Here is a 27,262-nt window from a genome sequence, read left to right as displayed (position 1 = left end):
ACATTTAACTCTGAAATCTTTACAAGAATATCATTTCTTTCTTCTTCCTTTTTAACAAAGCGGGCGGCACTTGTAGTAGAGTGCAAGAATATCGTCTCATACATCAACTACTTCCCAATGAACACAACCAGTTCCTTATAACCAATTCACAACTTCCCGAGAATTAGATTCAACCACTACACTCCCCTCCAACCACGAGTTCAAGAAGAGATCTGGCCTTCGCTGAAACCACAAACTAACTCTATCAATCCATGACTCAAATTTGGAAATGGAATGCTAAAGAAAAACTTGATGTAGTGATAGTTAGAGTGGATACTGATAAGCTAGTTAACCATGATTGTTAGCCCAATTCCTATTTAAAAAGTATTCAAGCTTATGATACGATATTGTCTGAAACATTTTTTTTTCCAAAAGAGCGGTGCCTTTGTTGTTTTGTACGCGTACAGAGACGACTCTAATATTACCAGATTTTTTAATTTCAGCAAACAAAAAGTCCCAAAATCAAAACAATACAATGATTTTCATCGGGGTACTATATGGGAAATTGTCACTTCATTGACTGAACACAAGTTCTCCTGCAAAAGACAATTTCCTTCCTATTTTCATCTCTTTGAATTGAAAAGGCAGGCTTTTTAGGACTACCGATGGTTCCAGCGTCATTCTTGAGCATTGAAGAAACCTCTAACATGGTAGGTCTATCAACAGGCTTTTCCTGGACGCATAAAAGAGCCACTTGCATGCATTTTAGGAGTTTGCAAGAAGAAGATGTATCATCCAGTGATGGATCAACAAACTCGAACGCTTCTCCCTCTTTCCACAGCTGATATGCCTGCAACAAGTGCTCATCCTTGCAGGTCAAAAGGACTTTAAATGATAATTGCAGATATCACAAAAAATCATGGGACAATCACCGAGTAACTTACATATTCTAAGAGGTTCAAATTTCCATGTGTCCCGTAATAACATGTATTCCTCTTGCCACTTATGATTTGCAAAAGTAGAACTCCAAAACTATACACATCGTATTTCGTTGAGTATATACCTTTTCTCACATATTCGGGAGGTATGCAGCCACTGTAGAGCATGAAACAGTGAAAAGGATGAATACTACTAAAAACAGGTCAAATTTCAAGGAAAGGCATGCTACTTACTATGTTCCAACGATCCGACCTGTTCTTGCTTCATGTTCATCCTTCTTGAAAATTCTAGCCATCCCAAAATCTGATATCTTAGGGTTCATGTCATTGTCCAGTAATATGTTACTAGCCTTTAGATCTCGGTGGATTATAGTAAAATTTGAGTATTCCTGGAGGTATAGAAGCCCCTGAGCAATACCTTCAATGATGTGAACACGTTTTCTCCAATCTAAAAGCAACCTTCTAGTTGGATCTGCAACAAGTTAAATTAATACTTGATTAGTTTTTGAAAAGAGCAGGGGCAAGAAAATTACAACACTTCCTGGTTAGACCCATTTAAGCTTTTGAGTACAAAAATTTGTTTTTCAGCATGTATACATAAACTGTGATAGGAAGCATAGCAAATTGCTGACCGAAGAGGTATAGATCCAAGCTTTGGTTTGGCATGTATTCATAAATCAAAATCTTTTCGTCCCTCTCAGTGCAATATCCCAAAACTCTAACTAGATTTACATGCTGAAGTCTTGCGGTAAGCATGACCTCATTTTTGAACTCTTCAAGGACTTGGTTTGAAGTTCTTGAAAGTCTCTTTGCTGCTATCTCTCGTCCCTTCTGTAAGTTACCCTAAGAAAACCACACATTCCTCATTAGTACCACCCACCAAAGATAGTATAAAGAGCCACTCATAGTGCTGATTATTATTGGCCCCTATACATGTATATATATATATATAAAGGTACTCATTAACCCTTATAACAGTATCCATATCACTATCAATTAAAATATAGTGCGCACAAACAGAAACATGTGCAACTGTCTATTCCATTTTCATTGTGCAGATGTCAGCCCTGTTTATCAAGAGAGAAATATAGTTAAAAGAAGAGCTCATAAAATCCCATCGTCCTGTACAGACAAATGGCCTCTCTGGTATGTGGCCTTAAACTAATCAACATTACACGGTTGAGAGATTTTCAAAGGTTGTTTAGTAATGCATGGTTGTTCCCAGCAACAGATCAATCCAGGTAATGAACAGAATGAAAAATAATGTCATGGGACAACTGTATCAGCGTTACTGATTTTCACCGTTAAAATTGTTGCAGCAAAACTCCATTTAGAATTAAGAAAACAGAGTGGAAGAGAGGTAAATTAGACACATTCTTTCCTGCCTTCTAAAGAAAAGGAAATGGGAACCTGAATAAATCATGATAGAAAATTGATGAAAAAAAGAGAGAAACTGATTAAGAAGAATTGAGGAATCAGTGGCAGAAGGCAAGGGTATAGGCTAAGAATCGTTCTAAAAGGTTGAAATGAACTATAGGTACCGTCCTCTTCTTAAAAAAAAAAAAAAAAAAAAGAAAGAACTATGGTTTACAGCTAAAAGGTTGCTGTGTCTTTGGCTTGATGTTACTCTGAGATGAGATTTTGTTTTCCATTATATAACAATTGACGCTGTGTTTCAAAAATTTCCATCCATATAAAGCGTTACACAATTGATGTATTGCCAAATGTTACCTTGTAAACAGGTCCATATCCACCTTCTCCAAGCTTATTCTCACTTGAAAAGTCATTTGTAGCTGCTCTAATGGAACTATAGCTGAATACTTGCAGATTAGATGCGTTGCTATTAAAATCTTCAGCAGATGATATATTATTTTTGACTTTATGCAAGAATCTTTTCACACTATCTATAGAACCTGTAACCAAAAACAAAAAGACGGGCCAAAAATGTTTAGTAATTCCACCTCATAACTATGTGGATGTTGTTCCATTCATGGTTAATGGTGATCTCAGAGTAGGAAAAATTACCTCTCCCCTGAAAGTAACACGCAATAGTGCTCATTAATATCACAGCGGCAAAAGCAGCAGAGATAATTATCAACAATGACGTTCTCTTATTCTGTTGATCTTCATCTTCCACTTGAGCTGCAGAGGTAGTTGGATGATATTAGAATGTCCAACAAGATTCTTTAGGTTTCTTTCCTTTAAGCATGCATAATATGTGAAAATGACCACAAGCAGATAATGACGAACTAAGAGTACATAGTGTTGACCAAATCCAGAAACAGGCTCCTCTGCCCCCAAGATAGCAGAAATCTTGTTATGGCTTAAAACCAAAATTTAAGTTTGGAGGCAAGACAGAGGAATCAGCATTTTCACTGGCTTCACTTCAGTTCTTATGCATCAATCTCCTAATGTGGCAAGTACAAGCTCAATGTGTTGTAAAACAATAGAGCAAGAGAACAGAAAAATTAAGGAGATAGGAGGTTTAAGTGGTTGGAGCAATTAGCCTACATCCACGAAATCAAAGTCTGCTTTAATCGTTTTACTTCATTAACCACTCTCAAATACAGATACATGGTAACCGATTAAGGAGAAGAAAGAAGTGTTAGATGAGGTAAAGAAAATGATGCGCCATTGCAATAAAAAATTGAAGAAAAAAAAATCATTGTGACACCTTGTTGATGGCTCGTTGGTGGGTTTAAACAAGAAATGAATCCAGACCATGGATCTCTTCTGCTAAAACTAAAGAACAATTGTAACGATATTCGTTTTTGTTCCTCAATACAAAGGAATAAAAGAAACATACCACATGGAATCTAAGAAGTGCTATGTAAATATGTAAATGTAACCAACCTGCTGCTCTAGAAAGCACCCAATTGTCGTCATTGCCGACTTGAAACACGTTGTAACCAAGCAGACCCTTTTGCTTTGCATAAGAAACTTTAGCTCTAATAGCCTCCACATCGTCGTAATTAATCCAAGTTAACCCAACCGTGCAGTAATTCACCACTGAAGTAGCATTGTACACGGAAGCTGCTTCATGACCAAAGCTTCTAATGAACGATTTGAAGAACTTGTAGCCCATGGAACCGTCCATGGTGACAGCCGGACCCCCAGAGGCTGCACCTATTGGATTCTTTTGCGGGCTCAAAAGTGTCCACGCATAGCCGTGGAAAGGCAACCCCAAGACCAACTTGCTTGGCAAAAAACCTCTTCTCTTCCACTCATTTATGCCATTATCCGTATTAGAAGGGCCAAACAAAGCTGCATGAAAGTATGTGACTCTGTCCCTTACAGGCAAATAGTAATCGTACGCTGTTACATGTACCCAATCTAAGTTCCTCCTCATGGAATCAATTGGGTAAATCACTGAACCCAAAGCTGGCACACGATTACCGACCATGACCAGGAGTAACTCTGGATTGCTTGAATTTTTTGCTTCAGAATTTACAGCAACTCGCCACTCGTCCAAAAGGGTACCGAAGTTGGCCATGTCCGAGCTACTTCCGGTTGGCAAAACCCCACAAAGGTCTAAACCTTGAAACCCATAAAGCCTAGCTGTTTCTATGGAAGACTGAACGAAAGAATTTCTATAAGAGGACTGTCAAGAATTGAAAAATAGAATCACTTTTATTCAGAAAGCTTGCTTATTACAATGATACACGGATGGCTTAAATAATTACAAGAAGCATAGCTAAGTTTGGAAATACTAGACTAAGTATGGAAATAACCAAATGTAAGGAAATTAGACTAAGTATGGAAATAATTGATATTTACAAATAAAGAACACTTGCTGAAAATATGGTGAGGATTTGGTGCTGGTGATTGTGTCGTCAATACTCCCCCTCAAGTTGGCGCATGAAGGTCCGTAATGCCCAACTTGCAGAGAAAATGATGGAAGAGTTCGCGGCCTAAGGCTTTGGTGAAGATATCTGCAATTTGCTCATGTGAGGACGTATGGACTGCAGTGAGTAGACCAGACCGGATCTTTTCTCGAATAATGTGGCAATCAATCTCAATATGTTTGGTGCGTTCATGAAACACGGGATTATGGGCAATATGCAGAGCAGATTGATTATCACAATGCAAGCTGAAAGGTTCAGGATGAGAGATACCAAAGTCAGTGAGGAGTTGTTTCAACCATGTCAGCTCGCATGTGGTGACGGCCATAGCTCGATATTCAGCTTCAGTGGAAGAGCGGGCGACAGTCGTTTGTTTTTTGGTACGCCAGGAAATAGGACTCGTGCCAAGCTGAATGAAGAAACCAGTGGTGGAGCGGCGGGTAGTGGGGCAGCTGGCCCAATCAGAATCAGTGTAGGCAGTAACATGTAAGGTATTGGAGGATGGAAAGAAAATGCCTTGACCTGGGCTGCCTTTGATGTAGCGGAGAACACGGATGGCGGCTTGCATGTGAGGAAGGCGGGGAGCATGCATAAACTGACTGAGGATGTTTACGGCGAAGACAATATCAGGACGAGTGATAGTGAGATAGATGAGGCGGCCCACAAGTCGTTGATAGGAGCTTGGATCAGGAAGAAGGGTGCCATCTTGATTGTTGAGTTTCAAGTTTTGTTCCATGGGAAAGGGAGCGTTCCGGGCACCGAGTTGGCCACTGTCTGTCAAAATATCAAGAGCATATTTTCGTTGATTAAGGAAGATGCCTTTTGATGAACGAGCAACTTCGAGACCAAGAAAATATTTGAGTGGGCCGAGATCCTTGGTTTTGAAATTGGTGGAGAGAACATGTTTGAAGTCTTCTATTTTGGAGAGATCATTGCCAGCAACCAGAATATCATCAACATAGATAAGTACAATGGTGATACTCATGGTGGTGACTAAGGTAAATAAGGAGTGATCTGCTTGAGATTGAATAAAACCTGCATCAAGAAGCACAGTGGTTAGTTTAAAAAACCAGTTGCGGGATGCCTGTTTGAGACCGTAGAGGGATTTGCGTAGACGGCAAACACGGGTCTCCCCCTTAGGACAATATCCGGGAGGTGGTGTCATGTATACTTCTTCATCAAGATCACCATGAAGAAAGGCATTGTTGACATCAAGTTGGTGAATGAGCCATTGCTGAGTGGCAGCAACAGCTAACAAGCACCGGACAGTAGTCATTTTTGCAACAGGGGCAAAAGTCTCATGATAATCGAGCCCTTCAACTTGAGTGTAGCCTTTGGCAACGAGGCGAGCTTTATATCTTTCAACAGAGCCATCGGCTTTGAGCTTGGTTTTAAAAACCCATTTGCAGCCTATGGGTTTTTTACCAGGAGGGAGAGGTTCAAGGGACCAGGTAGAATTTGCTTCAAGGGCACGTAGCTCATTGGTCATGGCGTCGCGCCAATGGGAATGACGAATGGCAGTAGAATAACAAGAAGGTTCAATAGAAGTGGTGAGAGCATGTAAATATGTAAGATGAGAGGGTGAAAAATGAGAATAAGAAAGAAAAGCAGATAAAGGGTGAGCAGTACCTGAGGTTGACGCAGCGAGTGATGATGCCGTGGGCTCTGTATGTAGAGTCGGACAAACATAATCCTGGAGGTAAGCAGGGCGAGTGGTAGTGCGACGAGGACGAGAAGGAGGAGGAAGAGAGGAAGAGTCCATGATGGTGGTAGAAGGGGAAGGGGTTGTGAGATCGGTGGGAGGGGGAAGAGATGGGGTCAATAAGGGAGGTTCGGGAACAGGTAAGGGAAGAATGGAAGAAGGTGAGAGAGAAAGATCAGGGAGATCTTGGAAAGGAAAGATGTCTTCATGGAAAGTGACATCGCGGGAATAAAAAATGGTATGTGTGTCTAGATTGTAGAGTTTGTAAGCTTTGTGGTTACTGGGGTAGCCCAAAAAAATGCATTTAGAGGCACGAGGAGAGAATTTATCTCGATGAGCACGAAGAGTTTGGGCATAACATAGACAACCGAACACACGAAGGTGATTATAATTGGGAATGGTGTGGAGAAGAAGTTCAAAAGGGGATTTATTTTGAAGAATGCGACTGGGTGTACGATTAATAAGATATGCTGCAGTGAGCACACACTCGCCCCAAAATTTGAGGGGTAAGTGTGCTTGGAAGCGAAGGCTACGAGCAATATTTAAGAGGTGCCTGTGTTTGCGCTCCGCAACACCATTTTGTTGAGGGGTTTCAACACAGGTACGCTCATGAATAATGCCGTGAGTATGAAGGTAGGTTTGAAATTTGTGCGAAAGAAATTCTTGTCCATTATCGGTGCGAATTTTTTTAACCGTGGTATTAAATTGATTTTGGACAAGAGCAAAGAAATGCATGAGATTGGCATATGTCTCAGATTTAAAACGCATAAGATAGAGCCAAGTAGTGCGTGAAAAATCGTCGACAATAGTGAGAAAATAATGAGAGCCACAAATAGAAGAAGTGTGGTAGCCACCCCAAATGTCACAAAATATTATATTAAAAGCAAAAGTACTTTTATTATCAGTAGAAGAAAAAGGCAAACGAGTGTGCTTGGAACGTGCGCAAACATCACAATCCGAAACAACATGAAAATTATTAAATAATTGGGGAATAATAAGGCGAGAAGGATGACCTAGGCGTCGGTGCCATAAGTCTTTATTCATAGTGGATTGCACGGAAGAAGCCAGAATATTGTTGGGCCGGTACACATAAAGCCCATTGCAAAAATCACCCGCTCCAATCAGCCTCGTCGACTGTGGGTCCTGAAAGAAAAAATTTTTAGAAGAGAAAGAAACAGTACAATTCATGTGAGAGGTGAGCTGAGGGACAGATAAGAGATTAAAATGAAAATCAGGGATATAATAGACATTTAAAAGGGTAAGGGAGGGAGATAAATGGCAAGTGCCGATACCCTTAATAGAAAGGGTATGGCCATTCGGCAGCTTCACCGAAAGGGAAGGGGGGGGGGGGTTTTCCAAAGAGGAAAACAGGTGCCGGTCGTGGCACATGTGGGCGCTGGCCCCACTGTCCACAATCCAATCCCGGCGTCGATCGAAGGAAGAAGGGGAAGAAGCAACATTACCAACAAAGTTTGAAGGGGTGGGTTTCGGTTTGAGCAGATCCAACAGTTGCTGGTAGAGATCCGGCGTCAATCCGAGGAGGGGAGGAGAATCGGTGGAGCAGGAGGCTTGATTGGCAGCCGGAGTGAAACCAGATGGTGGTTTGCCGAGAATGGAGGAACGTGGCTTGTTACGTGGGTCACGGCCTGGTGGGTAGCCGATGACCCTCCAGCAGCGGTCACGGGTGTGGCCCTGTTTTCCACACTCGGTGCAACGGAGGTGGCTCCGTGAGTGGCTGGAGTTGGCGGCGAAGGCCATGGAATCCGCCGGTAGTGGTTGGAGTTGAAGGAGGCGCTGCTGCTCTTCCTGAAATAAAATAGAAAAAACTCTGGTGATTGAAGGAAGGGGGTCCATAGCAAGGATTTGGGTTCTGAGTTGGGCAAAGGAATCGTTTAGGCCAAGGAGGAATTGAAAAACACGCTCATCATCAGCTTGTTTTTGCATATCCTTGAGGTCAGTGGTGTTTTGAAGATGGCTTAATTCATCCCATAGTTGTTTGATATTGTTGTAGTATTCATGAATGGAGTTGGTATTTTGGTGCAGGGAGGAAAGGGCACGTTTGAGATGATAGAGACGGGCATTATTGCCGTGGCTGAAACGAGATTGAAGATCAACCCAAACATCACGTGGGTTTGTGTGAAATTCGAGTGAGTTGGCTAGAGATGGACTGATGGAGTTCAAAAGCCAGGTAAGAACCATGTCTTTGGTTTGATTCCATTGGTTGTATTCGGGAGAACTAGGATCAGGGGTGGGGAGGGAGCCATCAACAAAACTGAGTTTGTTTTTGGCATTGAGTGCACGGGTCATGGCTTTTTGCCATTTTGGGAAGTTGTCACCTGTAAGAAGGCCAGAAACAAGGATTAAACTAGGTGAATCGGAAGGATGAAGGAGGTAGGGGGAAGAGGAAGAGGAGGCCATGTAGGACTCGGTTAGGGATCGTGGTTTGGCTCTGATACCATGTCAAGAATTGAAAAATAGAATCACTTTTATTCAGAAAGCTTGCTTATTACAATGATACACGGATGGCTTAAATAATTACAAGAAGCATAGCTAAGTTTGGAAATACTAGACTAAGTATGGAAATAACCAAATGTAAGGAAATTAGACTAAGTATGGAAATAATTGATATTTACAAATAAAGAACACTTGCTGAAAATATGGTGAGGATTTGGTGCTGGTGATTGTGTCGTCAATAAGGACTGGTTTATCATAGAGAAGAAGATTAACATTTGCTCTCTGCCGACCCATATCGACAAAATCGTTGTAACGGACGGGTTCTTGCTTTTTATAGTGTGGTTGAAGGTAGAGAACTGTTGTTCGGTGGAGGAGTTGATGGAGAGGTGGTAGGTGGAGGAGTTAACGTAAGCGAAAGCGCATATAAGGTGCGTGAAAAGCTTAGAATTTATATCGGAAATAACGGTTTCGCTACCCGAATAATAGTAGCCGGCTCTGACCCATGATTGTGGGGTTGTACAGTGGCATTTGAGAGGGAGATAGAGGAGGATGAGGAGGCAGTGGGCGGACAGTTTGGACGACATAGAAGAATGCTGCCAACACATGTAAGCTAAGGAAATCCAGCACTCAAAGAAAGAGATGTTCCAGCAGAATCTGCAGAAGAAAAGTACTGCATACAGCAAAGCAGGGCATTAACAAATGATGAGAATGGCACATTTTTATGCTTCAAAATACAGAACTGTTCAGTTTTTGGCAGCACCTCCACCAGTACCCTTGAGGCTACAACGACTTTTCGCTTATATTTTCGTATGAAGATGATTTCTCTAGCAAATCCAGAAAGAATCTACTCTCCTACCACTCGTTTCATTATTTTTTTAATTTTTTAATTCTACTTAATAGTTAAGAAAGTAAATATCAATAAAATTATATATATATTTATTATTTTTTTCTTAATAATTAAGGATAATAAAAAGATATTTAAAAGAAAATAATAAAAAAATAAAAATTTTAAATAAACTGTAGAGTAATAAAGGAGTGGTAAAATAATCAAAAGTCTATCATTACCCACCATTATTTTTCTAATCAGAGTAATTATGTAAATTTTGTATATTTTTTTTTAAAGAATGTAGAGTTTATTGTTATATAAATAATTTTTACAATTTACTCATTTCTTTTGAAGGAAGTATGCGAAGGGTGGAAACTGTCGATGAGACTTTGAAATGTCTGTAAATTTAAATACCAGACTACCAGTACTTATTCTTTCTACACTGTCCATCTTTGGGACTTTCCCAGATAAGCTCCTCTTAGCAGAATTATAGGTTAAACTCTGTCATGAGACTCTGAATGTCTGTAAATTTGAACATAAGTACTTATTCTTTCAATGATGAGAAATGATATTTATAGCTTTAAAATATGCTTGTACAAGTTTCGTGTATTTTCTTTTAAAAAAAGTGATTAAATTTCCCCATATAACATGTGTAAAAGGTTGTACACAAATTTCCATCTTTGGGACTTTCCCAGGTAAGCTCCTCTTAACAGGTGGCTTGTCACTTCTTTTTTCGAAGATACAAATTTGCCAATTGGGATGTCATGAGAGAGCAATATAGATTTCCCATGTTGATGATATACATATGCGCACTTGGTGGTTGAATTTTCTTGGAAGAATCCAACCAAGTTTGGCATCAGGAAATTGCACAAACAAAGACGTCTTTGAATTACTTTTTCATGAATAAAATTATTATTTTCTGAACAAAATCAAAGATGGGTAAAGTATTACTCAGTGGTCATGCATTTTGGTTATTAAAAAGAAAATAAGCATGCAGTTTTTGGTCTGATTCTTTGCATCTGGTTTCATGATAGCACCAAATAGTGCAATCGTTTTACATGTGATTTTGAAGGATTAGTTTTTGATGACCTTTGCTCCTCTCTCTCATGACTGGATTGAATTTTAAGATGTGTTCTGATCTTCTGTTACAAAATCAAGGTGAGCTTTGCTCCTGTAAAGGCGTACACTTCTTGTAAATGCTCCCTGGCATTCTCCACACACTGCTGTAAGTTTATGCTTGTCCCGACCAAAACTTTTGTTTTTTCCTCCCCCACCAAAGTGCTTAAGAGCTGTAAATATACTAATGCTATTTTCATCTTTTTTAAGTATTATCGTCTTATTTACATGATGTGTCACCCAATAATTGCGAAATAATTAACTGCATTTTTCCCTCTAAATTAAGATATGGCACACGGCAAAATGATTGCTATCCATCTTTTGTCTGTTCAGACAATTCAAACAAACAAATTAGCCTCAGTGCATCTATGGTTGATGCCGGCATATGACATCTAACCAAGAAATAGAGTGTTTATTTTTGTTAGGTCTCAAGGAAGCAAATAAAGTTAGTTCGTGAAACTTGGACCATGTTATTCCAATGAAAACTTCAAGCAGTACATTATGATAAGAATCTACTGCAATGATTTATAAAATTGGTACAATGAAAGTACATACATATACTTTTATGTATATATGTCTCTCTTAAGAATATGCAGAAATTTCTCTCCAATTACGAAATTATATTTCAGAAGAGAAAGGGCTCCTACTTAGTTACCGGCCCACCATTTGAGAGAGTGTTGTATCATTGATGGAACAATTTTCTAGCTGGATTTGAGATTTAGTTCCCTCATCTCCGTTTCTTTTTATAGAAAAAGCAGGAATTTTGGGGATTGTAAGAGTAGCACTCTCACTTTTTAGCATTGAAGAAACCTCCAAAATGGATGGCCTATCAGTTGCATTTTCCTGAACGCATAAAAGACCTATTTGAAGACATCTGATTAGTTTACATGATGAAACTGTATCGTCTAGAGATGGATCCATAAACTCCTTGCCTTTTCCTGACTTCCACAAGTCATATGCCTGAAATTACAGAAAATTCCCCATACATTAATATTACTCACCATGATAATCTAAATTTGATTTTTGTTCGTACTTATATATTATGGACGAGTGTGTTGAACCAACTTACATATTCGAGGAGGTTCAAATTTTCATTTGGACCATAAAAGCAGGCATTCTTCTTGCCACTTATGATTTGTAGGATTAGAACTCCAAAGCTGTAAACATCGGATTTAGTAGAGTATAAACCTTTTTTAACATATTCTGGCGAAACATAACCACTGCATTGGTAAATTGTATACAATAATTAGTCTCGGATGAAAAGAATGCTTAAATTTTATTCAACTTTAATAGGAAGAATACTCACTATGTTCCCACAATTCGGCCAGTGTTTGCTTCATGTTCATCTTTACTGAAAATCTTTGCCATACCAAAATCTGAGATCTTAGGCTTCATTTCATTGTCAAGTAATATGTTGCTAGCTTTCAGGTCTCGATGAATTATTATAAATCTCGAGTATTCTTGGAGATATAGAAGTCCTTGAGTAATCCCTTCGATTATATGAACACTCATTTTCCAATCCAAAAGAAATCGCCTGGCACTGTCTGCATCAATTCGTTAACAAAATACCAGTTTCAGAGCAATGACTTAAACAAAGGAGCAAAATGCTAATGAGTTCACAAGTATTTTCAGAACCAGAACAATATATGTCAACCCCCTCTAAAGCTTAAGCTAAAGTTAAGCTCACCTTGATTTATATCCGTTTGGATAGCGAAAGTGTTTCATCTCATTTCATCTCATCATTACAAATTTTTCAAATTTCCACAAAATATAATAAACAATTCAACTTTTTCAAATTCTAAAACAATAATAATATTAAAAAAATAATATTCTAATAATATTTTATTCAACTTTCATCTAAAACCATCTCATCTCATTTTACTATCCAAACTGCACCTTAACTCTAGATGGCACCAGCCACCAAGAATACAAAATTTTTCTTTGCTCATACTGCAACTGCCACCACTTTCATAAATGCTGAACTGGGGCACATGTGGGGCATGAATATTTGTTTCTACTTTCAACACTAAAAAATTAAGAAACATTGCAAAACAAATTACATTATGTTAATTATGAACAGAAAGGGTTCTTACCAAAGAGGTAGATGTTAAATGAATTCGATGATCCTCTTCAGAGGATTTATTCCCACTTATATAGAACATATTTACATGGCTTGTGTACTGTAATTTTGAGCGGGAAGATCACCTAACTATGACTCCTTAGATTACGCCTGATATTCAGGAGCACCATGTGCAGCCTGCCTCTAGCCTACCTATATACAATATTACAAATATAATGTAGACTACTGTTATACATTGACAGCCCCCCTCAAATTGATGCCCGTAGATCAATAAGCATCAATTTGCTGCTGAGGAAGCAATGTCGATGACGAGTGAGAGCCTTGGTGAAGATATCTGCAATTTGTAGTTCAGTGGAAATATGTGGAAGAGTGATAACACGAGCTTCAAATGCTTCACGGATAGAATGACAATCGACTTCAATATGCTTTGTGCGCTCATGATAGACAGGATTGGCCGTTATCTGAATAGCACTCGTATTATCGGCATGTAGAGGTGTGGGATCGGTCTCAGAAAAATCGAGTTCAGCAAGCATACCCCGAAGCCAAATAATTTCAGAACAAGCTAAAGACATTGCTCGGTATTCAGATTCTGTAGATGATTTAGACACTCTGTCTTGCTTCTTACTCTTCCAAGAGATCAATGCATTACCTAAGAACACACACCAACCAGTGATGGAGCGACGTGTATCCGCACAACCAGCCCAATCAGCATCGCTATAAGCAGCAAGACGAGTAGAGTTGCTGGCCGGGAAGAATAAACCACGGGCAGAAGTGCCCTGAACATAGCGTATGATCCTTCGGACAGCAGCCAAATGAAGATGACGAGGAGTCTGAAGAAACTGACTGACTTGCTGTACAGCAAATGAAATGTCTGGTCTAGTAATAGTGAGATAAACAAGGCTACCAACCAATTTTCGATATAAACTGGGATCAGCAAGTAAGTCACCCTCCTCTTTGCGAAGCTTGACATTTAATTCCATAGGAGTATCAACAGAAGTAGCCTCCTGTAGACCAGCTGTAGCCACCAAGTCACTAGCATACTTATGTTGATTGAGTGAAATACCAGAAGAGTTACGATGCACCTCAAGACCAAGAAAATATGTGAGAGATCCAAGATCTTTCATATGAAAAGACTCTAAGAGATGAGTCTTGAGCTGACCAAGTAAGACAGAATCGGAACCAGTGATCACAATATCATCAACATAAACCAAAAGAACAACAAGACCCATGTCTGATTTCCGAAGAAACAATGAAGTATCATACTTGCTCTGCTTGAATGAAAATTGTAATAAAGTTGTGCGGAATTTATCAAACCAGGCCCTCGGTGCCTGTTTGAGACCATAAAGGGAGCGACGAAGCTTACACACTTGTGAAGTCGGAGAGGCGAACAATCCCGGGGGTGGCTTCATATAAATACACTCCTTAAGGTCCCCATGAAGGAAAGCATTTTTAACATCCATTTGATGTAGTGGCCAATCACTGGAAGCAGCAAGAGCTAGAATCATACGAACAGTAGTCATCTTAGCCACCGGAGCAAAGGTCTCTTCATAATTGACACCATATTCTTGATTATTTCCAAGTGCAACAAGCCGAGCTTTGTAACGTTCCAAACTTCCATCAGATTGAACTTTGACTGAATAAACCCATTTGCAACCCAGAGGAACAATGGTGGGAGGACATGACTCAATGTCCCAGGTGTGATTGGCCTCTAAAGCGGCAATTTCTTCCTGCATAGCTTGTCGCCAACAATCATGCTTGACAGCATGTGAGTAACATGTGGGAATATCAAAGTTGGATAATGTAGCAGTAAGAGCAGAAGCAAACCACCCATACCTATCCGGAGGTATTGATATTCGAGAAGAGCGACGTACCAAGTGCTCTGAAGATGTTGCAATTGACTGGTCCTGGAGCATGGTAGAATCAGATATCGGTTGAGCCGCCGGAAGAGACTGTGGGCGGGAGCGTCTTGTATATACAACACCCGGTTTAAAACGAGAGGTGACTGGATGAGGATCTGAGAATTGCTGTTCAAAAGAAGGAAGGACCACAGTAGAAGAAGAAGATATAGAGGACACAGGAAAGAAATGTTGATTTTCAAAGAAAATAACATTCCGAGAAATTCGTGTACGATGTAAAGTAGGATCATAGCAAACAAATCCCTTTTGACACACATTATATCCCAAGAAAGCACATCTAACAGATTGAGCAGATAATTTATGTCGCTCATGAGGAGGTAAATGGACAAAGCAGACACAACCAAAGATACGAAAATTATCATAATTAGGTTGTTTAGCAAACAAGCGGAAATAGGGAGACTCCATGTGTAAAACTTGGGAGGGTAAACGATTAATCAAGTGAGTGGCAGTTTTCAGAGCCTCGACCCAGAACTTTGATGGAACAGAGGATTCTAACAAGAGAGTACGTACCACATCAAGAAGATGACGATTTTTGCGTTCGGCTACTCCATTTTGTTGGGGAGTAGCAGGACATGAACGTTGATGAATAATACCTCTAGAAGCCAAGAATGCCTGAAACTCAGTAGACAAATATTCACCACCAGAATCTGTGCGTAATGTCTTAATAGTTGCAGAGAATTGATTGTTAATGTACGTGAAAAACTCGGTGAAAGTACGAAAAACCTCAGATTTAGAGCGAAGAAAATAAACCCAAGTAAATTTGCTATAATCATCAATGAAAGTTACATAATATTTAAATTTTTCATGTGAACTAACCGGGGAAGGTCCCCAAACATCACTATGGATAAGATCAAAGCAGTGAGAAGCCCTACTAGCATGCAAAGGAAATGGAAGAGTTTTGCTTTTACCAAGTTTACAAGAATCACACTGAAGAGATAAAGAAGAACGTTCTTCATTATCACGAAAATGTGAGTGCAATACATGAGATAAGATCTGAGCATTGGGATGACCTAAACGACGGTGCCACATCATACTCAGATCGGGAACATTATGACAAGTAAAAGACTTTATAGACGAAAGTGAAGAAAGTACTGGAACAGGTAAAAATAGTGGAAATAAACGCCCCACTTTAGGTCCCTTCGCGATCGGCTCCCCCGTTACCTGGTCCTGCACAACACAACCATCACCAGAAAAATGAACAGCACAATTGTTATCAACTAATTGACCAACAGAAATAAGATTTGTGGAAAGTTGAGGAGCAAGAAACACATCAGTGCTAGAATGTACAGGCGGTCCTCTTCGTTGAGCAGCATAAGCCACAGGAGTGAACCCTGAACTACCATGAGAGTGTTCCAGAGAAGCTTGAGTACTAAGTCTTTGTTTTTCACGAAGTAACTCACCAAAACAAACATCAAGAGAAGGAACAGGAGAGCGATTCAGGAGAGAAGAGCGAACAGATTCATACTCAGGGCGGAGTTTCATAAGAAACTGATCACGACGACGAGTTTCATGAAGAGTTTGAATGGTGGAAAGAGAGGTAACAGGAACATCCGCAGTAATCAAATCAGAATATTCGTTCCAAAGAGTCAGAAAGGCCGAATAATAGTCTTGAATGGAACGACTGTCATGAGAAAACAAGGCAATCGTATGCTCTAACTGAAAACGACGAGCACCATTATCTTGATGATATACTTTTTTTTAAGTAAGTCCACATGAGTTGAGCGGTGCGATGAGGTCGTAAGTGAGTGACAATATGTGGCTCAACAGAACTAAGAAGCCAAGACATAATCCGAGCATCAAGCATAGCCCAATCCTTAGATTTATCAGGATTAAGTGCACAATCAGTTTCATCAATATGATCCTAAAGATCTTTTCCCTTAAGAAAAAGTTCAAACTGAAATGCCCACGTAGAATAATTGTTGCCCGTAAACTTGGTACAAACAGGTGCAGAATCCATAGAAAAAAATTGAATCCGAGAGAGAAAAAAAATTGAACTCGAGAGAGAAAAAAAATAACAGAATAAAAAAAATATTAGACTGTACCGAGAGCTAAATAAAAGAGCTGAGAAATAATAAAAGAACCTTACGCCGAGCCACGTGAAAATAAAAGAGCCGAAGTCAAACCATGGGAAAGCAAGCCACGTGAAAGTGAAAGTAGAGATAAAATAAAAGGAAAGTGAAAGTGAGAGATAAAATAAAAGGAAAGTGAAAGTGAGAGATAAAAGTGAAATTGGCTACTTTATCACGTGAAAGTGAGAGATACAAGTGAGGTACCGTGAAAGTGAAAGTGAGGTACCGAAAGTGAAATAAAAAAATATCACGTGAAAGATAAAAGTGAGGTACCGAAATCAAACCAACCGAAAGCTGTGCCGACAGCTACCTTGGGTGCAGAGCACTGACTGAGACCGAAAAATAATGAGACCCAACGCCGACGAAACCGAGAGGAGAGGAAAAAATACACGGATGGAAGAAAAAACTTGTTGGAAGAAAAAAAAACTGCCGGAAGACCTGTTGAGCTGATGGTGCTGTAACTGGAATCTATGGAAGAACAGAGAGCGCGCGCAAGAGAGAGAATAGGTTGGGTCTTGTACAGAGAACCGGGAGGAGAAGGAAAAAAAAAGAGACCGAAACTTTCTGAAGAGCTGGATTTCTGAAGAGCTTCAGCGGTAGCTCGGTGAGAATTTCTGTAAAAAAAAAATTTCTGTAGGACCACAACAATAGAGATAGACCGAAACAAAAAATTTCAAGAAAGCTCTGATACCATGTTAAATGAATTCGATGATCCTCTTCAGAGGATTTATTCCCACTTATATAGAACATATTTACATGGCTTGTGTACTGTAATTTTGAGCGGGAAGATCACCTAACTATGACTCCTTAGATTACGCCTGATATTCAGGAGCACCATGTGCAGCCTGCCTCTAGCCTACCTATATACAATATTACAAATATAATGTAGACTACTGTTATACATTGACAGTAGAAGTCCAAGCTTTTGTTTGGCATGTACTCGTAGATCAGCATTTGTTCATCCCTTTCGATGCAAAATCCCAAAACTCTCACAAGATTAACATGTTGCAGTTTTGCTGTTAGTGTAACCTCATTCTTGAACTCCTCAAACCCCTGTGTTGAAGCTTTTGAAAGTTTTTTCACTGCTATTTCCTGTTTGTTTGCTAGTACACCCTGCAACATAGACACCCATCCATGGTTAGTGTTATAAAGGTAGAATGTGCAGCATATATGCAGCAGCCCGGTATCTTATAACTAGGCATTATCTAGTTATAGATTACGAAGCACTAAAAAAGTTTACCTTGTAAACAGGACCATATCCACCCTCTCCTAGCTTATTTTCAAATGAAAATTTATTCGTAGCCATCTCGATATCAGCATAACTGTAGACTTGAAGATCCGGAACATTGGTGTTTAAGTTTCCAGCAGTTGCTATACCATGTAGTTTGGCTTTTTGTCCTTTCCTTGGCTTCAGTACAGTCCCTGTAAGCAATGAGGACAATAAGAGAAAAAATGTTATGTATCAATTTACAATATATGTGGAATTAAGCAGAGTATTATCTGAAGTCCGAGTTATAACTAGGACAAAAGAAATTACCTGTAGATTTGACCTTTCTCTTCCTCAAATAACACATCACCCACACTGAGCCTAGGAGGAGAACAATCGTAGCACTACTCGAAACCAAAACAGTCACTAACAATCTCCCCTTTTGGTTCTGATTTTCATCATCAAGCTCCTCTGCTGATGGTCAAATCATTTCACAATCAGAGATGCAAAAGCATATCGTAAAATTAACCAATTGTAAAAGCAGTTGATGATGTATTAGCAAAAGGAACTAAACCAGGGTAAACATAAATGGTTTAATTAATGTCACCAGTTACATAGTTAACTAGAATGATATCTACAAATTATGTATCAGGAATGAATACATTCTGAAGAGACACTACTATATTCTAATTCCTACCTGTAGCTAGAGAAAGCACCCAATTGTCATCATGGTTGGGTACTTGCCAGACATGGTAACCAAGCAACCTCATTTCCTTGGCGTAAGAAACCTTAGCTCCGACAATTTTCCACATAAGTGGAATTGTACATTACAGCAGCCCCATATATCCAATATGATCTTTGATTGCCTTAAAGGTCATATCTCCTTCGGTTGTGATGGTTGGATCTGTGGCTGGTGCACCTATGGCGTTGTCCTGGGAATCTACAAGATTCCACGCATAGCCATAGAAAGGCAATCCCAAAACCAACTTGCCTGCGGATAAGCCCCTAGAGATCCAGGTGCGGATACCATAATGTGTATTGACCTGGCTGGCTGGATCATACAAAGCCGCATGAGCAGCCTTGACGTTATCCCGCTTAGGTGGATGGTAGTCATAAGACATAATATTTAACCAATTCAAGTTACTCTTCATTGAATCCACTGGGAAAAAAACTAATCCTAAGTCTGGCGAGTAATGAACTGCAGCAGTCAAGAGCAGTTGTTGTTGGCTAGAATTTTTAGCCTCGGACTCTGCAGCTACTCGCCACTCTTCAAAGAGGTTGCCCATGTTGGTGACATCAGAGCTTGTGCTCGGAGAAACCCAGTTCAGGTCTAGGCCCTGAAACCCAGAGTCTTGCTATTTTAATAGAGGAATCCACGAAGGACTTTCTACGCACAGAACTTTTTACCATCAGTGAAAAGATCTCATCTTCCCTTTCCACCTCCAATAGAAAGAAGGATGGTGATTGATGGGTTTCTATCTTTGACAGTGTCCGTGTAAGCACAACAAAGGTGGGTAAACAGTGTGGAGTTTATGTCAGAAAGCAGGAAATTTGTGCCAGAAAACCAGTAACCGGCTTTTACCAAAGTCTTTCGTTCCGAAGGGTGAAATGCTAGAAATAGGAAAATACAGAAGAGGGCGATAACAGTTTTAGAAGGCATTGAGGAAGTGATTAGCTAGCAAGGTGTACTGAAGATGGAATTAGCAGACGCATAAGCAACATGAAAGTATGCATGCATCTGTGCAGACAAAGGAATAGATCATAAGCAGGAATGATTAGGTGTTAGTAATTTCCATCCACCTCATGTGAACCGAAGTGCAGACAATGACTGCATTTGACGGCAGTAATCGCTGTTACATACAACATATATATGGTCAATGCCTGTTAAGATATTTATTAATGGTGATGGTTATGCTAAAGTAATTGACGTATGACACGTTATTTGAAGTTTATAGAGTAGACCAGAATGGAAGTGGTGTATGCGCATTGTAGTCCCACCCTTTCGTTCATGGTGCATGGACCAGACTACTACAAGCCATTGACAGCTACCGGGGCAGCTACATGTCTATCTTGCCTATTTATTCACAAGTCAAGATCAATTCAATACAGTCGGCGCTAGTCATTCATATCCGACCAATCCACTTTTGAAATTTCCACAACTTTTTGCACATTCATTCTAAATTCCTGAATTTTGCAAAAGTGTCCTACCTGTTACTCTATCTAAAAGAGAGTAACCAAATAAACCATTATATTATTTTCATATATGTTTACAGGTTGGTTTTACTTTTATTCCCATAAAGTCAGGAAAATTATTTTCTTTCCGATTATTACTCGGTCATAAAAGTAAAGAAAATGATGTGCCATTGCAATAAAAATTTGAGAAAAAAACAATTTGTGACACCTTGGTTGATGGCTCATTGGTGGGTTTAAACAAGAAACGAAACCAGTACATGGATTCTGTTTTGCTAAAAATATTGACCAATTGTGATGATGTTCGTTTTAGTTCATCAATCCAAAGGAATAAAAGAAACAGATCACGTTGAATTCACCGCATCAGTGTTATGTTGGATATGAAAAAAATAAGACTTATAAATAGATTTTCTTGAGAAATAGTACGAAACCAACCTGCTGCTCTAGAAAGCACCCAGTTGTCGTCATTGGGGACTTGAAACACGTTGTAACCAAGCAGACCCTTCTGCTTTGCATAAAAAACTTTAGCTCTAATAGCCTCCACATCGTCGTAATTAATCCAAGTTAACCCAAACGTGCAGTAATTCACCACTGAGGTAGCATTATACCCGCAAACTGCTTCATGAGCATAGTTTCTAATGAACCATTTGAAGTATTTATAGCCCACGGAACCGTCCCCTCTGATAGCCGGACCCGTAGAGACTGCACCCACCGGATTCTTTTGGGGGCTCAATAGTGTCCAAGCATAGCCATGGTAAGGCAACCCCAAGACCAACTTGCTCGGCAAAAAACCTCTTCTCTTCCACTCATTTATGCCATTATCCGTATTAGCCATGTTCGAAGGACCATATAAAGCTGCATGAAAGTATGTTACTCTGTCCCTTCCAGGCAAATGGTAATCGTACGCTTTTACATGTACCCAATCCAAGTTCCTCCTCATGGAATCAATTGGGTAAATCACTGAACTCAAAGCTGGCACACGATTACCGCCCATGACCAGGAGTAACTCTGGATTGCTTGAATTTTTTGCCTCAGATTTTACAGCAACTCGCCACTCGTCCAAAAGGGTACCGAAGTTGGCCATATCCGAGCTACTTCCTGTTGGCACAAGCCCACGAAGGTCTAAACCTTGAAACCCATAAAGCCTAGCTGTTTCTATGGAAGACTGAACGAAAGAATTTCTATAAGAGGACTGGTTTATCATTGAGAAGAAGTTTAACACATGCCATCTGCCAACCCATATCGACAGAAGCGTTGTAACAGACGGGTTCTTGGTTTTTACAGTGTGGGCGAAGGTAGAGAATTGTTGTTCGGTGGAGGAGTTGATGGAGAGGTGGTAGGTGGAGGAGTTAATGTAAGTGAAAGCGCATATAAGGTGCGTGAAAAGCTTAGAATTTATATCGGAAATGACATTTCCGATACCCATATAATAGTAGCCGGCTTTGACCCATGATTGTGGGGTTGAACAGTGGCATTTGAGAGCGAGATATAGGAGGATGAGGAGGAAGAGGGTAACCAGTTTGGACGACATAGAAGAATGTTGTCAACACATATAACACAAAGGCATGTGCAGGGAAATCCAGCACTTGAAGGAAGAGATGTTCCAGCAGAATTCTGCAGAAGAAAAGTACTGCACATAGCAAAGAAGGGGATTAATAGCACTGTTCAGTTTTTATGCTCCAAAATACAGAACTGTTCAGTTTTTAGCAACGCCTTCACCAATACTCTACACTGACTTTTGACTTGAATTTTCGTATGAAAATGATATTCCTTACGGAATCTTAAAAAAAAAAAAAATTCAGAATTTTCGCTCGTGTCGGTACAAGCTTGTGCCATCGTTTTTATATGTGATATTGATATATACGACAAGGACAATATTAAGGTGATTATTAAATATATTTATTAAATATTAATATTAGTATAAATGAATTTTCTATTTTATTAATTATTTTTTAAATATTATTAATCACTAAAAAAATTAAATAAAAATATAAATTCATTAATAGTATTTTTTTTAATTATTAAAAATATATATATATATATATTTATTAAATATATCTATTTATAAGATGGCAAAGTCCTTCATGATAAGATGATGTCATTGGACATCACCGGTCACCCCGCTAGTTGGTTTTCTTTTTTTTTTTCACATTTTTTTATATATTTAAATATTTTTTAAAAATAAAAAAATGCATCTATATAAGTAAAATTATTTTCTTAATTATTAAATAATTTTTTTAAAATAATTGATCAAATGGAGCGGTACATCATAGCGGCATTCTAGCTTTATTGCAAAGAAAAATATGACGTACTCAGCACATTTGTCCTGTAAAAGAAAAAGAAAGTTTAAGAGGAAGCTATGATCAAGTTGGCTGGTATATTGGAAATAAGAAAATGTCAGTATGTTTTGTGAGTGATTTCTTATTTTGACGGCTTCTATATTTAATTTTTTTTTATTTTTTTTCCTTAATAATTAAGGAATTGACTTTTAGTATATTGGTATATTCTTTTAATTTTTAAAAATAGTTCAAGATGTTTAAAAAATATGAAAAATAAAATAGAAGAAAAATAAAATGTAGAATTTGTATAAGTAGGCACGCCGAGATATCAAAGCTGGGTAGCATACTAGCACCACTCATTAAAAATATTATTAGGAAGAATAAGTATTGTGTTTAGATAGCGCATTTTAGACTTTGAAAGGCTAGTTCATTCGTTTGTCTTTTAGAAAGAGAAGCTCCTCATTCTCTCATTCACTCTAGAAAATCTATTCATTCTTTTTAAATGTTTCCACTAGAGAGAAGGCTCCACCCTCCTCCTCTTTGTTCATTTTCTAATACTAACCTATGTATATATTTTCATGCTAATGTTTTTTATCTCTCATTTCTACCTGTTTGGTTTTGGTCAGATCCATCACACTCCGGTGACTAACTATTGACACGCGCCCCACCATGCAACTCCCCAGCTGCTAATCTACCGGGACGAAGCGGAACTACGGCAAAAATCTTAGCGCATGACGCTCATGCCTGGCTTGTTCCGCTCATGGCCATCAGGCGCTACCACGCCATAATGTGTCTATCGGCTACACATGTCACACTAGTAGATTCTCCACCTCAAAATCTTTCATATATGTACCACCCCATCTCACAATCACTGGTGCGTGGTCTCCAAGCACCACCACATATGCGCGTGAAAAAACTTGGGCCGCCTCAATCCAGTCAATTTGATGCCACTCTTTAAACTATGTTTTCACAAGATCCGTTTTCACTTTTCCTAATCAATGATCTTGTGAAAGTGAATACGGATCTCTTAAAAAAATATCTCAAGAAAACAAATCGTAGTGCACATTCAGCTTCCACTGTCTCCAGCGGTGGCTACACAATTTGCATAGTTGTGCGAATTGCAGAAAACTATAATTTAAGATGGCGCCCTCTTTGCAAGGTATGAGTGGGGACCAAGTATTTGATCCTAAAACGAACTTCTTCTTTTTCAATTTTTTGCCGTGTGACTTAATTTAAAAATTGTTTTCGAATTACTCCCAAGTATAAAAGTTGTCAAGTAGTAATAGAGAAGTCCCTAAGTCATTTCCTCAAGAAACGATTAGTTTAAAATGCAAATTCACTCACTATCAAAATTAAAATAAAATTATTAACTAAAGTTATCAACGATGATATTCACAATGAGAATTGATATTTTTGTGGACATTATAAAAAATGCCCTCATTTCCTTTTTGCATGAGATGGTGAATGAGTGCTAAAAATATGCAAAAAAAAAAATGAGTAAACTAAAGTGTAAATACGAGTGGAGAGTAGGAAATATTTAGCTAGCATGTAATAATTTTTGCTCTAATGCACCATGACGCTACTTTAATCGCTTCCATACATTAAATGGATTCGTGAATGTGCATTGATTAAATTATGATTATCCTCGCTTAAGAAGTTAAATCACATTCATCAACGTCATCTAATCCAATGTTTCCAAGCAATAAAAGGAAGTTCACGAAGTTTACGTTCTAAGGGACATTTTATCAAACACCATGTATGCCAACCAAAAAGCCACTATTTTCCATCCAATAGAGTTCAATCTAAACCAGAAAAAATTACACTACTTAAAATAATCAACTCAAATGAAGATAATCTAACGTAGGTACAAATAGTCCCAAGCAACCAACATGAACCAAGCAAGAGTGGCGTGAAGATGAATGGAAATTACAAAAAAAAATTGCATACGAACGAAAATGAATTCAACGTAATAGTTACTGGAAGTGTTGGCTGAACTGAAAATAAACTAAATGAGAACAAATTAATGTAGATGAAATGTAAATAAAAGCTTGAATCAAACACAAAGTAAGGGAAATGTAAAAACTGAAAGCATGGAAAGGAAAATGGGTTTCGGAGTCTCCAAAATTCTCCAACAAAAACCAAGTGTTTTTTCTCCCCCTCTCTTGTGTTTTCTCCCATCTTTGAGGTAACAAAAGAGTTGCCTTTCCTATTGGCAGTAGCTGTATGTCCAAGAAGGGAAAGAAGCTCCGCTGTAGCAACGTCTCGCGTGAACTGGTATCCATCTGGTGCAAAGGATGCGGCTGGACGTGAAATGAGTTTGCTTTTGACGCAGGAGGCCATGGTCTTCAAGGTGATTTCCGTGATTTTATGATTAGGTTCTGCTTGGCCACTGAGAATTCTCATATGAGAATTTTGAGTTTTAAGATTAAATATTAAAATATTATATTTTAATATTATTATTATTTTAGGATTTGAAAAAGTAGGAAAAAAGTTAAATTGTTTATTATATTTTATATGGAGATTTGGGAAAGTTGTAATGATGAGATGAGAATTTTATGTTTGAGATGAAAATTTTGTGTGGCCAAACAGTACCTTAACTCTGTAGTCTTCCGTGATTTGTGTGTTATGCCTTTAGGAGATTGAAGATAAGCCTCATGTGCTTGCTTTTGGCGCAGAATTTCCGTGAGGGTGGAGTTAAATCCATTGAATCAAAGTGGAAGTCTTCATGTGGTGATGCAGTCGTGGGGTCCACCTGGACCATTCCATGGTTATGCTTTTAGGAGAAGAGTCAAGTGGGTCAAATGGCAAGTGCATCCCAACTTGCTTGTAGCCTTCGTGCCATGTGAGTTGCAACTTTTCCGTGTGATTGAAAGCATCAGCTTGAAGAGTAAGTCCAAAGTGGCTTTTTCCATGGGGTCCACTCCCATCTAGAGCTCTTTGCAAGATGTGGTGATGGTTGTACACTTGAAGACAGCTCATGCGTCCACTTTACTCTAATTTGCTTTTCCATGAGATTGGTTACATGGGCGGGATCAGCTTGTAGAAGTGCTTTTCCGTGGGGTCCAGCTTCATTCTAGCTTCATTCCAGTTTCATTCCATGACGCTGGGATCAGCTTATCAGGTTGAAGAGCATATAATATGCTAGTGATGAAAAGTCAAAGCATGTGCAACTGAAGATAACACTTTTCCGTGTGAGTCCAAGTTGCTTTTCCATGTGATTGGTTACATGTAATTTGAAGATAAGCATGGAGGCTTGTACGTGTGTAGTGCTTTGGAATTTTTTCAAGCCTACTATGCTTTTAAATTTGCAATGGCGTGAGTTCCTTTGTTATGCTGCATTTTCAGTCATATGAATCTGTCAAACGTGTGTCTTCCGTGTGGAAATTTCTGCACAGCTCACCTGCACATGTGCACAACGATTAACTTCCTCAATTTCATGTAATAAATTAGAGATTAAGACCATAAAATTAGGTTGTTATCAATTGAGTTAGAATTTATTTATTTACGCCAAATCCATTCAATTACTAGTAAGAAAAGTGTGATTGACTCGAATTTAAGTGTAAAATAATCACAATATTACAGCTCAATCACTGTGGTTGTTGTAATGGAGTCTTTGTTGGGGAACTCTACCTCCAATGTTTTAAATACCGTACTGGATGTCGTACCGATCAAGGCACTGGAATGAAATATTTCGGTACTAGTACCGTTTCGGGATAGTCGATATATAAATAAATTATATATATATATATATATAAATTATATTTCAAAATAATAGTCTATATATAAATAAATTATACATGAATACATATGTATATATAAATTATAAATAGTCTGGTATGAATTAAGGGTCAAAAAATAAGATTATAGCTTAAAAAAATGAAAAAAAAAAAAAGATAATGGCCAAAATACCGGCCGGTACACAAGCTGGTACATGCCGAAATACAGGCCGATAAGGCCGGTACGAAATAGGTACCATACTTATACCGGCCTAGTGACCGGTGTGGAATGTACCGGCCGGTACGGTACGGTACCAAAAACTATGCTACCCCCTCCTCATGTATCTCATTTTCCTTAGCTGAATGATATATTTGCTTGCTTAAAAAAAAAAAATATTGGTGTTCAGATTTACAGACATTTCAAGGTCTCATTGATAGTGTTGATCCTATAGTTCTGGTTTCTTTTGTTGACTTTTTTGGTCATGGGAGCATAATATTAATTCATATATAGTTTGCATCTCCAGCATGTTATTTCCTTCTTCAGCAAATATATTTCACTTATGGATATTAAATCAACAACTTCTCCCACTATGTAATACTGCAAAGGGATAATGTATCTATGAATATCATAATTTATGATTTTACCATTTTAAAGGAGACATTTTCAATCAATCATGAAGTAAAGCTTATGATGCTGCTTAGACAAAATGCTAGACTTTGCAAGTTGACAAAAAGTTTTACATTGAATTGTTTATTTTAATATTTGTAAAAGACAATCCCTTGATTTCTCTATTCACAAAGGGTCTCATAATCCATTCTCTCATAGTCAATGTCAAACCAAACTAGATCATTGCATTCAAACTTATTGTGTACACAAAGTTCCATCTCTAGGACTTTCAAATCCTCTTTGCTCGTCACTTTTTTCTTTTTTTGAAGATACAAATTTGC

General features: G+C 38.6%; 1 protein-coding gene across 4 annotated transcripts; it reads right to left on the bottom strand.

Annotated features, from left to right (window-relative positions):
* Positions 1 to 423: 423 nt before the first annotated feature.
* On the bottom strand, positions 424 to 22,097 carry LOC122299170 (cysteine-rich receptor-like protein kinase 4). Of its 4 annotated transcripts, none has more exons than XM_043109192.1 (8): positions 21,130 to 22,097; positions 3,771 to 4,145; positions 2,943 to 3,059; positions 2,649 to 2,830; positions 1,550 to 1,760; positions 1,152 to 1,389; positions 924 to 1,074; positions 424 to 829 (listed from the first exon to the last, which is right to left on the bottom strand). In XM_043109192.1, the coding sequence occupies exons 1-8, from the start codon at positions 21,848 to 21,850 to the stop codon at positions 548 to 550; spliced, it is 2,277 nt and encodes a 758-aa protein (XP_042965126.1). In that variant the 5' UTR covers positions 21,851 to 22,097; the 3' UTR covers positions 424 to 547. The 4 variants fall into 4 exon arrangements, with proteins under 4 accessions (XP_042965126.1, XP_042965127.1, XP_042965125.1 ...); XM_043109193.1 differs by lacking the exons at positions 424 to 829; positions 924 to 1,074; positions 1,152 to 1,389; ... (2 more) ...; positions 2,943 to 3,059; positions 3,771 to 4,145 and adding exons at positions 11,304 to 11,817; positions 11,927 to 12,014; positions 12,164 to 12,401; ... (2 more) ...; positions 18,163 to 18,344; positions 18,460 to 18,603 and having other exon boundaries at positions 20,755 to 22,080; XM_043109191.1 differs by lacking the exons at positions 424 to 829; positions 924 to 1,074; positions 1,152 to 1,389; ... (2 more) ...; positions 2,943 to 3,059; positions 3,771 to 4,145 and adding exons at positions 11,304 to 11,817; positions 11,927 to 12,077; positions 12,164 to 12,401; ... (2 more) ...; positions 18,163 to 18,344; positions 18,460 to 18,600 and having other exon boundaries at positions 20,755 to 22,077.
* Positions 22,098 to 27,262: the final 5,165 nt, after the last annotated feature.

This window comes from Carya illinoinensis, chromosome 16 (assembly GCF_018687715.1).
Source record: "Carya illinoinensis cultivar Pawnee chromosome 16, C.illinoinensisPawnee_v1, whole genome shotgun sequence".
NCBI classification, from domain to species: domain Eukaryota; kingdom Viridiplantae; phylum Streptophyta; class Magnoliopsida; order Fagales; family Juglandaceae; genus Carya; species Carya illinoinensis.
The sequence above is the reverse complement of the archived record's forward strand: the minus strand, read 5'-3'. Positions and strand labels throughout refer to the sequence as shown.